This window comes from Loa loa (genome assembly GCF_000183805.2).
Source record: "Loa loa unplaced genomic scaffold supercont3.121, whole genome shotgun sequence".
Lineage (NCBI taxonomy): Eukaryota > Metazoa > Nematoda > Chromadorea > Rhabditida > Onchocercidae > Loa > Loa loa.
The window spans coordinates 152,065-163,967 of record NW_018108301.1 but is presented as its reverse complement, the minus strand read 5'-3'; the positions used below and the strand labels follow the sequence as shown (position 1 = coordinate 163,967).

The window sequence follows — 11,903 nt, the reverse complement described above, 5'->3', positions numbered from 1 at the left end:
AGCCATTTATCATCATATCAAATTTTCAGCTAATTTGGCTAAGTCAAATATCCTCCTACCAATTAATTCTGCTTATTCTACCTTCTCCTTCAATTACTATTTCTCCATAATCCCATACGAATATAATTGTTTATAAACGATAGTGTAATACAACCAAGAATCAGTTTTGGTCAACTGGATTGATTCCTGGTTGTATTACACTAACGTTTGAAACTTTTGCCGTAGAGACTTAAACGATTCAAAACGTACACTCTCCTGCATTTGCTTCGACCAAACTTCGCTGATTCCGTGCTTTTTCTTTGGTAAAAATTGTCGACTGACAGTTGTTTCAGGTCGTTTCGGTGTTTGTTCATCACTTTTAGCGAAACCTGTCGACCAAAACTGATTCCTGATTGTTCTCCCAGTTTTTGGTTCTTTCGAAGTTGTTTCCGGTGTTGTTGCCGGTGTAACTTTAAAACCCATTACTGTGACGTTTTCATCTGCAATATTCAATATCGCTTTTCTTTTTTTAAGGAAACCGTCATTCTAATAGAAATGAAAATTATGGAAAATAAATCGATAAATTTTAAAATGATTTGCTGCAAAAAAGAATTGATCATCTTTTTTACCATATGATTGGATCGTTGTTTCCACTACAGTAATGCTTAATGCAAAAGCATTAACTCGTACTTCTAATTTAACAAACTTATTCAGCGATGGTACGTCTATTTTACAAAATCTGAAAATTTCATTCTTAAAAAAGGAAGTATGGGAAAAAATGGTCATTTGTATAGTGTAGTTAAAGTATTAGATAATTATTTAAAATCATTGACCCGAGAAGTTTTAAGACAAGTAGGTGTTATTCTCGTTATATTTCTTACTTTTTTGTTTCTAGACTAATTCAAATTTTCATTTATTTAGGCATGAAATGGCACTTCTATAGCTTTTTTTACCAAAATCTTTGTTCAGAGATAATTCTGCCTTTCGTAATTTACCATTCTTAACTTTTTAAATGAAAAAAAGTTTATCTATTAGTTTGAAAGAATCACTGAATCGTTTTACATTGACCTAAACTATTGCCCTTTATTCTTAAGAATGAAATTGAAGAATGAAGTTGGCATTTCCATGTTTTTTTTACATAAGGAGATTTTTCAAAAATCCCATTACCATAGCAAGAATAAGTAATAAATAATCTGCCATAATTACTTTTGTTGTGCTACTACAATTCGTATTATAACTTACTATTTGAACGTCAAAACTGTGCTTGCCAGCTGATACCATATTTGAGCATGCATATGAAGAACTGAAAATTTTTTGAATATTATTTATACATTTATTAGAAATAAAATGACTTCTTAATCAGCGCTCTTCTGAAATTGGTGTTATGAAAGAAAGTGTAGGCAATAATTGAACTAGAAACGACCTGTAAGGAAGGGTAGTACGGAAATTTTGAAATTTTTGTGATGATGTTTGCTATATTTAATTCATCTTTATCAACGATCATGATAAAGACGAGTTAAGTAGAGGAAAATGTATTCCATTTTTCATTTTGCTTTCACTTTACAACGATCATTCCATATTTTACCTACTTTTTTTTACTTGGTAATTTCCAGAAACCACCAACAATTTGGGTCATCTACTACAAGAACTGTAAAAATATGTGCATACTTAGGGAACCAGTTGACATATTAGAACAATACGTCTTTGTCCTTCTTGGAGTGATGACATTTTTTTGAAACCACCTTGAAATTCCAATACAAAGATGTGCTTAAATCAGTGGAAGGAATGAAACAGAGAAGGTGAATGGAAGAAATTTGCACAGTAGCAAGTGCAGAAGGTTACAGGACCACTTGTATTCATCTAGTTTTAAAATTGAAATACTCATTGATATTAATCAGACAATTTAATACTTCAGAATTATAAAAGGATGGTATGTAGACAAAGATACTACTCCGAAACGTAATGTGAAAGGAATCTGAAGTAGAACTGAGTAATGCAAATATTGTTATACTTAATCTTAATTCTCTGCAACTTTCTTGATGTCCTAAATATAGCAATCGAATTTTTAACAAATTAAAGTTTGAAGATTGATTCATTTAAATTTCAGCTAATATGTAACATTCGAGAGTTTTAGTTTATAAGAAAAACGTAACGTTTGTACATTTCATCGCAAAAATTATTCAGATTGCATAGATCGGTAAACCAAACAGAAATTCATTTCATTTATTGTTGAAATTGATATTTAAAACTCACTAGAAAGAATGTAAATGAGCAAGATATAGAAGTTGAAGAAGATGCAGAATGGAAGAAATACAGTAATTTGAAAACAACCGGATAACTGATTATCATGCCAATATTGGGTTATCAGGGCACATTGTTGAGATTTTGGGAACTGTTGGTGATATTCAGTCCCCAATCACTCCACGGTGTATTTTTATTGTCCTCCTTTTAATATCATGTTTTCTTTTCTCAAGAATTAACTGATCTGCATAACTCCAAATGGGATCGATTTCTGTTTTACTGCTGATAACAACGCAGCTTTCGAGAAATCTATTTTAATCAGTTTGATATTAATTTATAAATTACACTATTCTTTTCTAATTTTAGTGTATTTTTCATCCTCGTATCCATTTTCCTGAGAAATTCCCAAAGAAACAAACATTTAAGTAATGCGGAGGGATTTTCTTAGACAGTTTGCTTTGGTTTATCAAAAGTAGTAGTTTATCTTTTTCGGTGCTTATCTCCTCCATTAAATCGATAACTGATGTAAATCTTATATCAGGGGCTTGCAGCAATGGACCAGAAGTACACACACGGAAACGACTATTTGTTGAAAAGTTCTAAAGTTTTCCGAATGATAACCATTTTGAATTTTTGGATTCACAATAAAAAGAATAAAGGGGACCAAGCTTCACAAGTAATGAAAAGATGCAGTTTCCATGTGTTATGAAAAACGAATTGCAAAAGAAAAATTACAAAATGTATTAATGAATTAGAAAATGAATTAATGAATTATGCGAAAGAGTAATTCAAGTCTAACTGCTAATAATTTGACTGAAAAAGTTGTATTCTCTACAAGTTAATAGTAGTGAATTAGACCATCAAGAGTGAAAAATATTGCCTCTTTTAATAAGAAATGCTTTAATAATCAAATAAAACAAACGATAACATCATTTATTACATATATACATATTATTATGGAGAGTAGTTATAAAAAATCATAATTAATTAGTTTGAATTCTAAGCGATGTACATTCTTATCACAACATTTCTAGGAGTCAACTGAAGAGATCCTTTTTTCTTTCTTCCAACAGTCTCTATCAATCTTAATTCAGAACAAAAATACATTTAGATCAGAACTGATTTGATTGTACTTAAAAAATTCGAAATGGATTCAAATTGGCTAATTTTCTTGCAAAGTTAGAAAATTACCACTAAGTGATTAGTGATTTTACAGAATGAATTTTTCTCTGTAAAGAACTGAAAGATGAAATGAATGAAACATTTGGGAGTAACTACTTTTCGGTTATTATTTCTTTCTAAATTTAACAAAAAATTGATGTCGTTATGCCTATAAACAAGAAATTAATTCTATTACAGCTGATATAACTCGTGATATCATGTTTTTCTGTTTGATATTATGAATTTAAAAAGTGATGGAAAGAATTGTTTGCAAACAAAAGATCTACCAAAGAATTTGTTCGGATGATAAAAAGGGAAACGAAATTAAATCTGTGTATCAAACATACAGCAGAATAACATATGTTCCATGTATTTTTAAAAGAGCGCACAACGAGAATCGTTTTATTGACCTGAATTTCCCATTAAAGAGAGCACCGCAAAAGTCCGAAGTTTGAATTCATCTTAATTCGACAACTAGTAATGGTGGTGACGATGATGGTAATGACGATGAGAACGATGAGCATGATAAAGATGCTGGTGACCTCGAAGGAATTAACGTACTTTTTCATCATATCAAGGACCTTACAAATACAAATTTATACCGCAGGACTATCAACTTTGATTTTGCCAGTGTTTGCAAATGAACTGTATACACTGTTTGCTGTATACAGAAACATCCAATGAATATGCTCTCACTAATTTTTAATACTTCTCTTAAATTTGTGATTTCTACTGAATTATGCATTTGATGTCAATCATGTCAATCAATGTAGACTCTAATGACCAGAAGAGGACATCATTGGAGAAACCATTGTGTCTTTGCTGATTTAAATTGAATATTGCAAACTAATGTCAGTTTAAAAATAGATGAAATAAGACCTGATAACACCTGATAATATAATTTCTTTCTACAAACTAGTATCAAGACATAGTTGAAATGCGTAATCTTCCGGTTATTTTGCGCATGCAGGATCTCTTAATAGCAGCCTGATAACAGCCGTACTAACATATATTTCAAATTCATTTGAATTCCACAGAAACAGTTGTTGTCGTATAAGCAACATGTATCCAATGTTACATATGACTTCTCATTTATATTTGATTATTAAGAAAGATGTACGCTTAAAAATTCATTTTATTACCTTTCAATTGATCCCATCAAAATCTTAGAGCACACTGCCTATTTTTCGGAAACAATCAAAAGGTTTATAAAACATCAAACAAACATTACAGCATGCAATAAAGCCATTAATTAAATTCGACAAAGAGAATATTTGAAGATTATTATTTACATTATGAACCAAAATGGCAAGTAATGCATCCTTTTTAATTAAAATATACAAGCATGTGAAGCAAGTTTATTCGAAATGGATAGCAAGCAACTGAGTCATCACTAATTATTAATTAACTTGACGTAGATATATTCATCACTTTTGTAACTAACATGTTCTTTGACCATTACTTCATGGGACATTGCTACAGTTCAAAAAAAGAATCAATGGATAACCGGAAAGTTAAATGATAATGCTCGCTTGTAAGAATCGGCAAAATTTTGTAATAAAATTGAAAGTGAATTATTTTATCGAGAGAACAGTTCAGGTATATATATTAAGCAATAATAAAACTTGGAAAATTTTCCAAATAGAAAAATTACATTAACTTAAAGCCATGTAATTTTTGATTGCTTGCTGAAAGGTAAATTTTTAAAAAAAACCTGTTTTACTGACACGGTAAACTACTACAAATATCCTTTGCTGGTTATTTTTTTTTCCAGTATTTAAACTGACAAGCTATCACTAAACAAAAAAAACTGTGGAATCAAAATTCGAAAAAATTCGAACTTAAATTTGGAGACATATTTTTAAAGGATTTCAAGTTCGGATAGTTAGTTGTTTCCTTCAGAAGATACTCCGAAATATCGTGTCATCGAAAAAGTCACATATTTATTTACCTTGAATAACTTACATAATTTTTCACTTCACAAAAAGTATCTGGCAGTATTTAATGACTACTCACTGCAGCCATGCATTATTTTAGAAAACAGAAGAAAAGGCTGGTTTTACCAGATTACCTGATTTAATTAGTTTGGTTATTCACAAAAACTCGGGATAAGTTTAAGAAGTTTTCAAACATCACTCGACCACTAATAGGAGAAATAACTAAATTTTTTCGACAATTTCGAGAATTTACCTTTTTGAAGAATTTTCAGAAATTATTCAATAATTTAATGAAATTGTCGATACACTGATAAAATGACTAATTTTTCTGTAATATATAGTGACTTTCTTGAGAAAATTTTTTTTCTGTTAAATGAAACTGATGTGGGACTCAAAACTGTATGAGTTTTAATTAGCTCGCCGACCACCCACATGAGTTATTCCCGCCTGTCATGGTTACAGGGCAATGAAAAGGAAGGAAATTCTATCGTGATAAGGAAGAAGTTCAGTAGTTATACAAACTTTTGCTAAACGAAACGTAGTTGTAGGAACCAGGTGGACCATTTGATGCTTGAAACTGTTGCATTCTTTGTATGCAATATTCCGCCTGATCCGCTTGTAATTCGCGACGAATCTCTTCTGCGGTTATATAGGGCTGAAAATCCACTCATCTAAACTTCATCAGTCAATGAAACTAGAAAGAGTCATAAAATCGGGATTGATGACAAGAAATCTTTCTAACAAGATTTGCCAACCGAGCTTCAAATTGCCAACCTTTCCTCCTGCAAGTATTTTAAATGATTCGATCATTTGTTCGACGGTGTCAGCGTCACCCGTTTCACGCGTCATGAAATCCAAAAAGGCATTAAACGGCACTCTTCCCATACGATTCGGATCCAGCACTGATAAAATTCTGCTCATGTCTTGGTCTCCCTAAAGTGGTAATAACTTCAAAAATTTGCAAAAACAGTTCTCCAAATTTAAAATAAATAAATCGTTTGACATATATGTCATGTATCAAAAATTTTCTTGTTATTTAATTGAAATTCATTCGCATAAAAAATCTAGAACCTCTTTTCCAGGCCGAATATTATAGCCAATTGAAATAAGACATGATTTGAGTTGTTCAGGATCGAGTCCTTGTCTATCTTTGTCGAAATGATTAAAAGATGAACGATATTCGTTTAACTGTTCTTCGCTGATTCCTTTACTGTTACACATCAGAATCTTGAAAAACAGACGTGAACATCTTTTCTTCTTTGTTTAACTTTTAAGTCTTATTGCTTTTCTGCAATTTTCCTACAACCACACAACTTACCCACACGTACACACACCCCACTACCACACACACGCACACACACACACACACACACATACACACACACACACACACACACACATAATACATACACACAGACACAGACACCTACCTGATTTTCACATTCGTTAATTGTTCTGTTGATGGACGTCAACAGTGATTCCCAACCAACACGCAGTGATTCCATGGAGTAACGGGCTGCGCGGTTTTCAAAGACATAATTCTCTTGCATTTCTTGATTTATTCTTTCCAGCTCTTCCAATTTCGATTTATAATTGAATGTCTTTAAAGAATTTATTATTTTATGTGATGCAAAAAATTAACAGCTATTTATTGCGTAAGTCAGAAGTTTACTCTTTTCTTCTTCTACTTCATTTACCATAAAAAAATACACACCGATATAATTTTGTTAATCAGGTGAAAATAAGTATTTAGTGACTGGCGATACTATAGATCGGAGTATCTAAATAAAATTCGAAACATGGATACCTGTTGCTGAATTGATTTTAGCTGTGATACTGCATTCTCTAGACTTCCACGTCCTCCAAGTCCAATGGATAAAACGTGTTCAAGCTGTCGTTCAAGCCATGGACCAACGGTGTTGGCTTTTTCGGCAAATAGTTTTCGTAAGCGTTCGTTATCTAAAAGCGATGAACTTTGTCATTGTCAATGAAGAAAAGCATTCTTGTTGTTTACTAATTGCTGTCGATAACTCAGTTGCAGCACATTAAGACAATTAACTGCATCTGTCAACAGAGTTCGTATGATGACAACAGTGACATAAATGTGATGACATAAATTCTATTCATTTTTTAATGAACAAAAATGCATACTTTGTTGTCGGTGACATTCATTTTGCAACTGCGCGTCACGTTTCGGTATTGATTGCTGTACTTCTTGCCATTTACGACGAATATCACCACCCGATAAATCGGTGTAAGGATTTTTCAGCAGTTCTCTTTCCAGTCCATGCTGTTCAACCAACTGAGTAATTTCCTGAAATGTTATTTGAATTTCCATTTAAAGTACCCGCGACGGTTGTCATCTTGGTGATTATTCCATATTTTTTGCATTTGCTACAAGTTTATTTTTATGATGATCAAGAAAGATTTGATTTGCTAGAAATATCTTATTGGAAAAATTTGATTTATTAGAATAATTATTTTTAAATATTATGTCTCAGAATTTATACCCGTTCAATATTAACGATCGCTCGAAATTCATTATCAGCATCGGATATTGTTGATTTGAAATGGTTGTGTGCATTCAGTAATTCTTGCACTTCTTTCATTTCATGAACAATCACTATATCAGCCAAGTCCTCACGAGCTCCATCAAGCCTGATTACAAAGAATTTTAATGCAAAAAAACATTCTGTAATTTATTCCTTCGATATCTTTATACTTACCAGTTGTTAAACGGTGCTGCACGCTTAGCGAAATCGAGATAGAGCCTGTCGAGGTGCTCTGCTACTTGTTCCGCTTCTTCAAGCTGTCTGCGCCGTTGCTGAGAAAGATTTCCGAGACGATCCCACTGATCACAGATATTCTGCAATGAAATTTTTTCTTATGGCATCAATTTCGAGAACTGCAATACGTTATCAATTAATGAGCAGTTCAGATTTATATGAAATTTGTGCGATACCTGGCATCTGGCATTAATCGGACCAATGTCTGGGTATCTCAAATTATTCAACTCACGAGCGATTGCTGCAATTTGTTCCACTCTATCTTGATGAGCTCCCAGATCGCTTTCAAATGCTTCATGACGTTTACGCAAGGCCTTAATATTGCAAGATTTTGGACAGAACAAATATGAGATATCGAAACATTGAAATTTCCATTAAATCAGGTATGAAAGTGGAAATTATGAAAATCAATGAGTGATTTACTTTGATCTTGTACAATCCGCAAGATCGCCAATCCGATGAACGTAAGGCATCTTCTTTGCCGTATGCCCATTCTTCATATAGAGCACATTTACGGCGGAACTTTTCGGCAAGGTGCTCCAATCTTTCCAGTCTGTAACTTTTTGGATAAGACAAAATAAAAACGAGAGATTTATAATAGCTCAAGATTAGCAATTTAATTGTGAACTCAGAACTAATACTTTGCATGGTAGAGGTGAATCTTTCAGGCAACATCACCTCATCATTTCGCTTAGAACCCATTCCTCGAAACCTTTTTCAGAATCTTCCAAACCACGCCAAGCAGCACTGATATCCTAAAACAAACTTTACATCATCTTGCGAATCACCAATGCTCAAATTCGCAGTTCCATAAGTTATGTCTTAGCATGAAAAGCCAAGCTTACCATAATAAGATGTCCTTCTCTTGGTAGAAATCCTGGTCGATTGCTCAGTCTAAGTTTCGTTTGCAACGTGTTGAACAGTGTTTCTAAATTTCCTTTTTCCTCCACTCGTGGTGGTTTTTCATGTCGACGATAATTTCGGAAGTCATCTAACTTTTTGCGTATCGTATCTAATGATTCGTTGCTTGATCGATTCGATAGCCATGGCATCCAACGACGTATCCAATCCAAAAGCTAAAAAACTTCTAATAATGGAATTTTGAATCCAATTACAAATCTTCTGATGTAGCATTTCTTGCAATTTACATCATCTTCTAGAAGCATGTGTATTCGATTACGATCTTTCCCAAAGTAATAAATCGTTTTATCACTACTTACATCGCTTGCCATCCGTTCATAATCCTCCATCATCTTTTCATTCTCCTGATTCACTTTAAGCACTCGACTTATACGATGAGCTGCAGTCTCAGCCTGTAAAAACTTATGGTACTTTTTGGAAAGTTAAAACTTTTCATCAAAAAAAAAAAAAAGTGAAAAGACCGAGCAAACATGCAACTTGTATTACTATTAACCAAAATATGATACACTCAGATACATGCGCTAATGATCAGATGATGATGAAAAAATGAGGAAGCGCACACCTTACGCATGCCAAGGAAGCAATGATAATAGCTGGACACATAAGTCATCACTGCTTTCTCATCAGGCAAATTGCTTACCATGTCTGCAAGCTTTGTTTTGTTTTGATGAATAAAAATCTTGTCAACACAAACATTACTGAATGGTTAATCGAAACAATGTTATATGCAAAATGTGCTCTTTCATAATTATCTTTTCTTTTCTTTTCCGCTTTTCGCCACATTAACATCACGCAGGATGAAATACACTATCAAACAATCAAGCCAACACGAAGTAAAATATTTCACTGCAACGAACAAGATTTTAACTTTATTAAGCGAATGTCGAGAACTGAAACAAACAACAGAGAAATGAGTGTCAACGATGATTTGACATTTCCATCCTGACAGACGGAGATGGTTTTACTGAAAATCGGACAGAACAAGCAAATACACATACATATATACACGCATACACACTCAAGAAACCAACACTGAAACGAAAAGCTGTAAACCTGATGGCCACCACGAAATGCATGATAGAAACATGACACATAAGTCATGACCGATTTTTCATCCGGCTTTTGGCTGTAGACAAGATCTGAAGACTTTGTTATCCAAGCCAAGAACTTCTGTGAACTAATTTGTTTTAAAAAGCATAAATGAAATTTCTTTTTTAACTAGCACCAAATAAACGAAACTTTATCAAGTTATTCCCTTCAAATGAGGAACAAATAGACCTTCAGGATCAAGCATCTTCGGGATGTCCAAATATTTTTCGGCTATATCGAAAGCAAGATTCAAATTATGAAGCGGATCTCCTTTATGTAATTTCGAATAATCAATCAATTCTGGACGATGACGATGGATCAAGGCACAGAATGCTAAACCATCTTTCCAGCTGAAGTATTTATGACCCATAAAGAAGTTTTATCATTGTTAAGACAATTGGATTGTAATGGAAAAAGGAGCATACAATTTCATTTAACAGCAGAACAAAAAAAAAAATCCTACAAATCTCATATAAAGTTTTAGTAATAAATTTTTCATAAAAAAAAAATTCCTCACCTGGTATGGAAATTTTGAACGTTGACATTATTGTAAGGCGCTGTTTTTCTCTGACACCACAACAATAATCCATCACGAGCCGATAATTCCAAAATGAATAAATTTAATGTCAGTCTAGATTTTGTCTTAGGAAAATGGAAAAATGTAAAAAGTTTGATAATTACTGATAAACCGCTATCTACAGAAGGATAGGAGAACTTGATATTTGATTCGTTCTTTCAGAATGAATTGAAATAAATTAGCATCTCAAACTTTATTTATTAGAATAATGCCTGCATGGCCTCATGCTCGATTACACAACACAAAACCATCTTTATGTTTTAATTATTGAAATTAATTCAGACATTCCTGAGCATTTTATAGTGTTCAGTTTTTTGTAATTATTACTTCATGAATATGCAATACAAAAACTAACCTTCAACATTGATATCCTGAATTGCGAATCGAAGAATAATGGTCCATATAAGGCCAAGAGTCATTTTGACATTTCCGTCAACAATTTCTAGAAATTTTCAGAACTTATAAAAAAGAAGCATTCATGATTATATTTGTATATGCAGATAGCTCGAAATGAAAATGATGGATTTTGCTCACTACATTATTGGAAACTAAAAAGAATCATAGTCAAATATATCTTTCGATCAATTTTATCTTAAACTTTATTGTCTCTAAAACAGCTATTAGGAATCATAATTAGAATTATCACGAATCCATCCCTTTATGATAAAACGAGGAAGCATCAGGAAATGAAACTTTATGATTGTACAAAAATTTTAAAAACCTGAAATTACCTTCTGCGCCAATGGAAACCAATTTAACGCCTTTGCTTTCGATGTATTCCAAAGCTTTATTAACATTTGCAATTTTGTGGAAACGCATTTTCCCACGATCGGGTCGTGGCAATGCTTCACCTGATATCACTTCTAATAATAACATCAGCTTTAAACCTGAATTATTTAATAAAATTAATCGGCCAGTCTACAGGATTTTTTCTCTCTTTAATGAACTAATTTTTGAAAATGGCCCCATTATATGATTTATTTGCAAAAGATGTGAATGCCCAAAATTTATTTCTGCATTTAAACAGTTGAAATTCAAGCAATCCAGAAATCTCGAAGTACCATTTCTGAAGTCTTCCTCGATAACTTCGATGCTTGTGCCAGCTTTCCTCAGATGACTGTTACACCATGCTGTGAATGTCTGCAAAATGATTTAAAATATTTCTATGGATCACAGAAGTAAGAACTACAATGAATTTTTGTAGTACCATTT

General features: G+C 32.8%; 2 protein-coding genes across 2 annotated transcripts in view; both read right to left on the bottom strand.

Annotated features, from left to right (window-relative positions):
• Nucleotides 1–462, bottom strand: part of LOAG_17739 (hypothetical protein) — a gene marked incomplete at both ends in the record, with an annotated part of 6,190 nt that extends 5,728 nt beyond the window's left edge. The window contains one exon of the mRNA XM_020450401.1: nucleotides 252–462. Within this exon, the coding sequence (XP_020305928.1) occupies nucleotides 252–462 (211 nt within the window). The remainder of the gene's footprint in view (nucleotides 1–251) is intronic.
• A 5,361-nt stretch (nucleotides 463–5,823) lies between these two features.
• Nucleotides 5,824–11,903, bottom strand: part of LOAG_17738 (alpha-actinin) — a gene marked incomplete at both ends in the record, with an annotated part of 6,711 nt that continues 631 nt past the window's right edge. Inside the window, 19 exons of the mRNA XM_020450400.1 lie at nucleotides 5,824–5,973; nucleotides 6,093–6,251; nucleotides 6,390–6,545; nucleotides 6,749–6,919; nucleotides 7,126–7,277; nucleotides 7,470–7,632; nucleotides 7,829–7,976; nucleotides 8,045–8,184; nucleotides 8,281–8,418; nucleotides 8,528–8,657; nucleotides 8,783–8,859; nucleotides 8,950–9,180; nucleotides 9,325–9,417; nucleotides 10,079–10,164; nucleotides 10,304–10,464; nucleotides 10,632–10,809; nucleotides 11,047–11,133; nucleotides 11,423–11,578; nucleotides 11,753–11,831. Coding sequence (XP_020305927.1) covers nucleotides 5,824–5,973; nucleotides 6,093–6,251; nucleotides 6,390–6,545; nucleotides 6,749–6,919; nucleotides 7,126–7,277; nucleotides 7,470–7,632; nucleotides 7,829–7,976; nucleotides 8,045–8,184; nucleotides 8,281–8,418; nucleotides 8,528–8,657; nucleotides 8,783–8,859; nucleotides 8,950–9,180; nucleotides 9,325–9,417; nucleotides 10,079–10,164; nucleotides 10,304–10,464; nucleotides 10,632–10,809; nucleotides 11,047–11,133; nucleotides 11,423–11,578; nucleotides 11,753–11,831 — 2,655 coding nt within the window. The remainder of the gene's footprint in view (nucleotides 5,974–6,092; nucleotides 6,252–6,389; nucleotides 6,546–6,748; nucleotides 6,920–7,125; nucleotides 7,278–7,469; nucleotides 7,633–7,828; nucleotides 7,977–8,044; nucleotides 8,185–8,280; nucleotides 8,419–8,527; nucleotides 8,658–8,782; nucleotides 8,860–8,949; nucleotides 9,181–9,324; nucleotides 9,418–10,078; nucleotides 10,165–10,303; nucleotides 10,465–10,631; nucleotides 10,810–11,046; nucleotides 11,134–11,422; nucleotides 11,579–11,752; nucleotides 11,832–11,903) is intronic.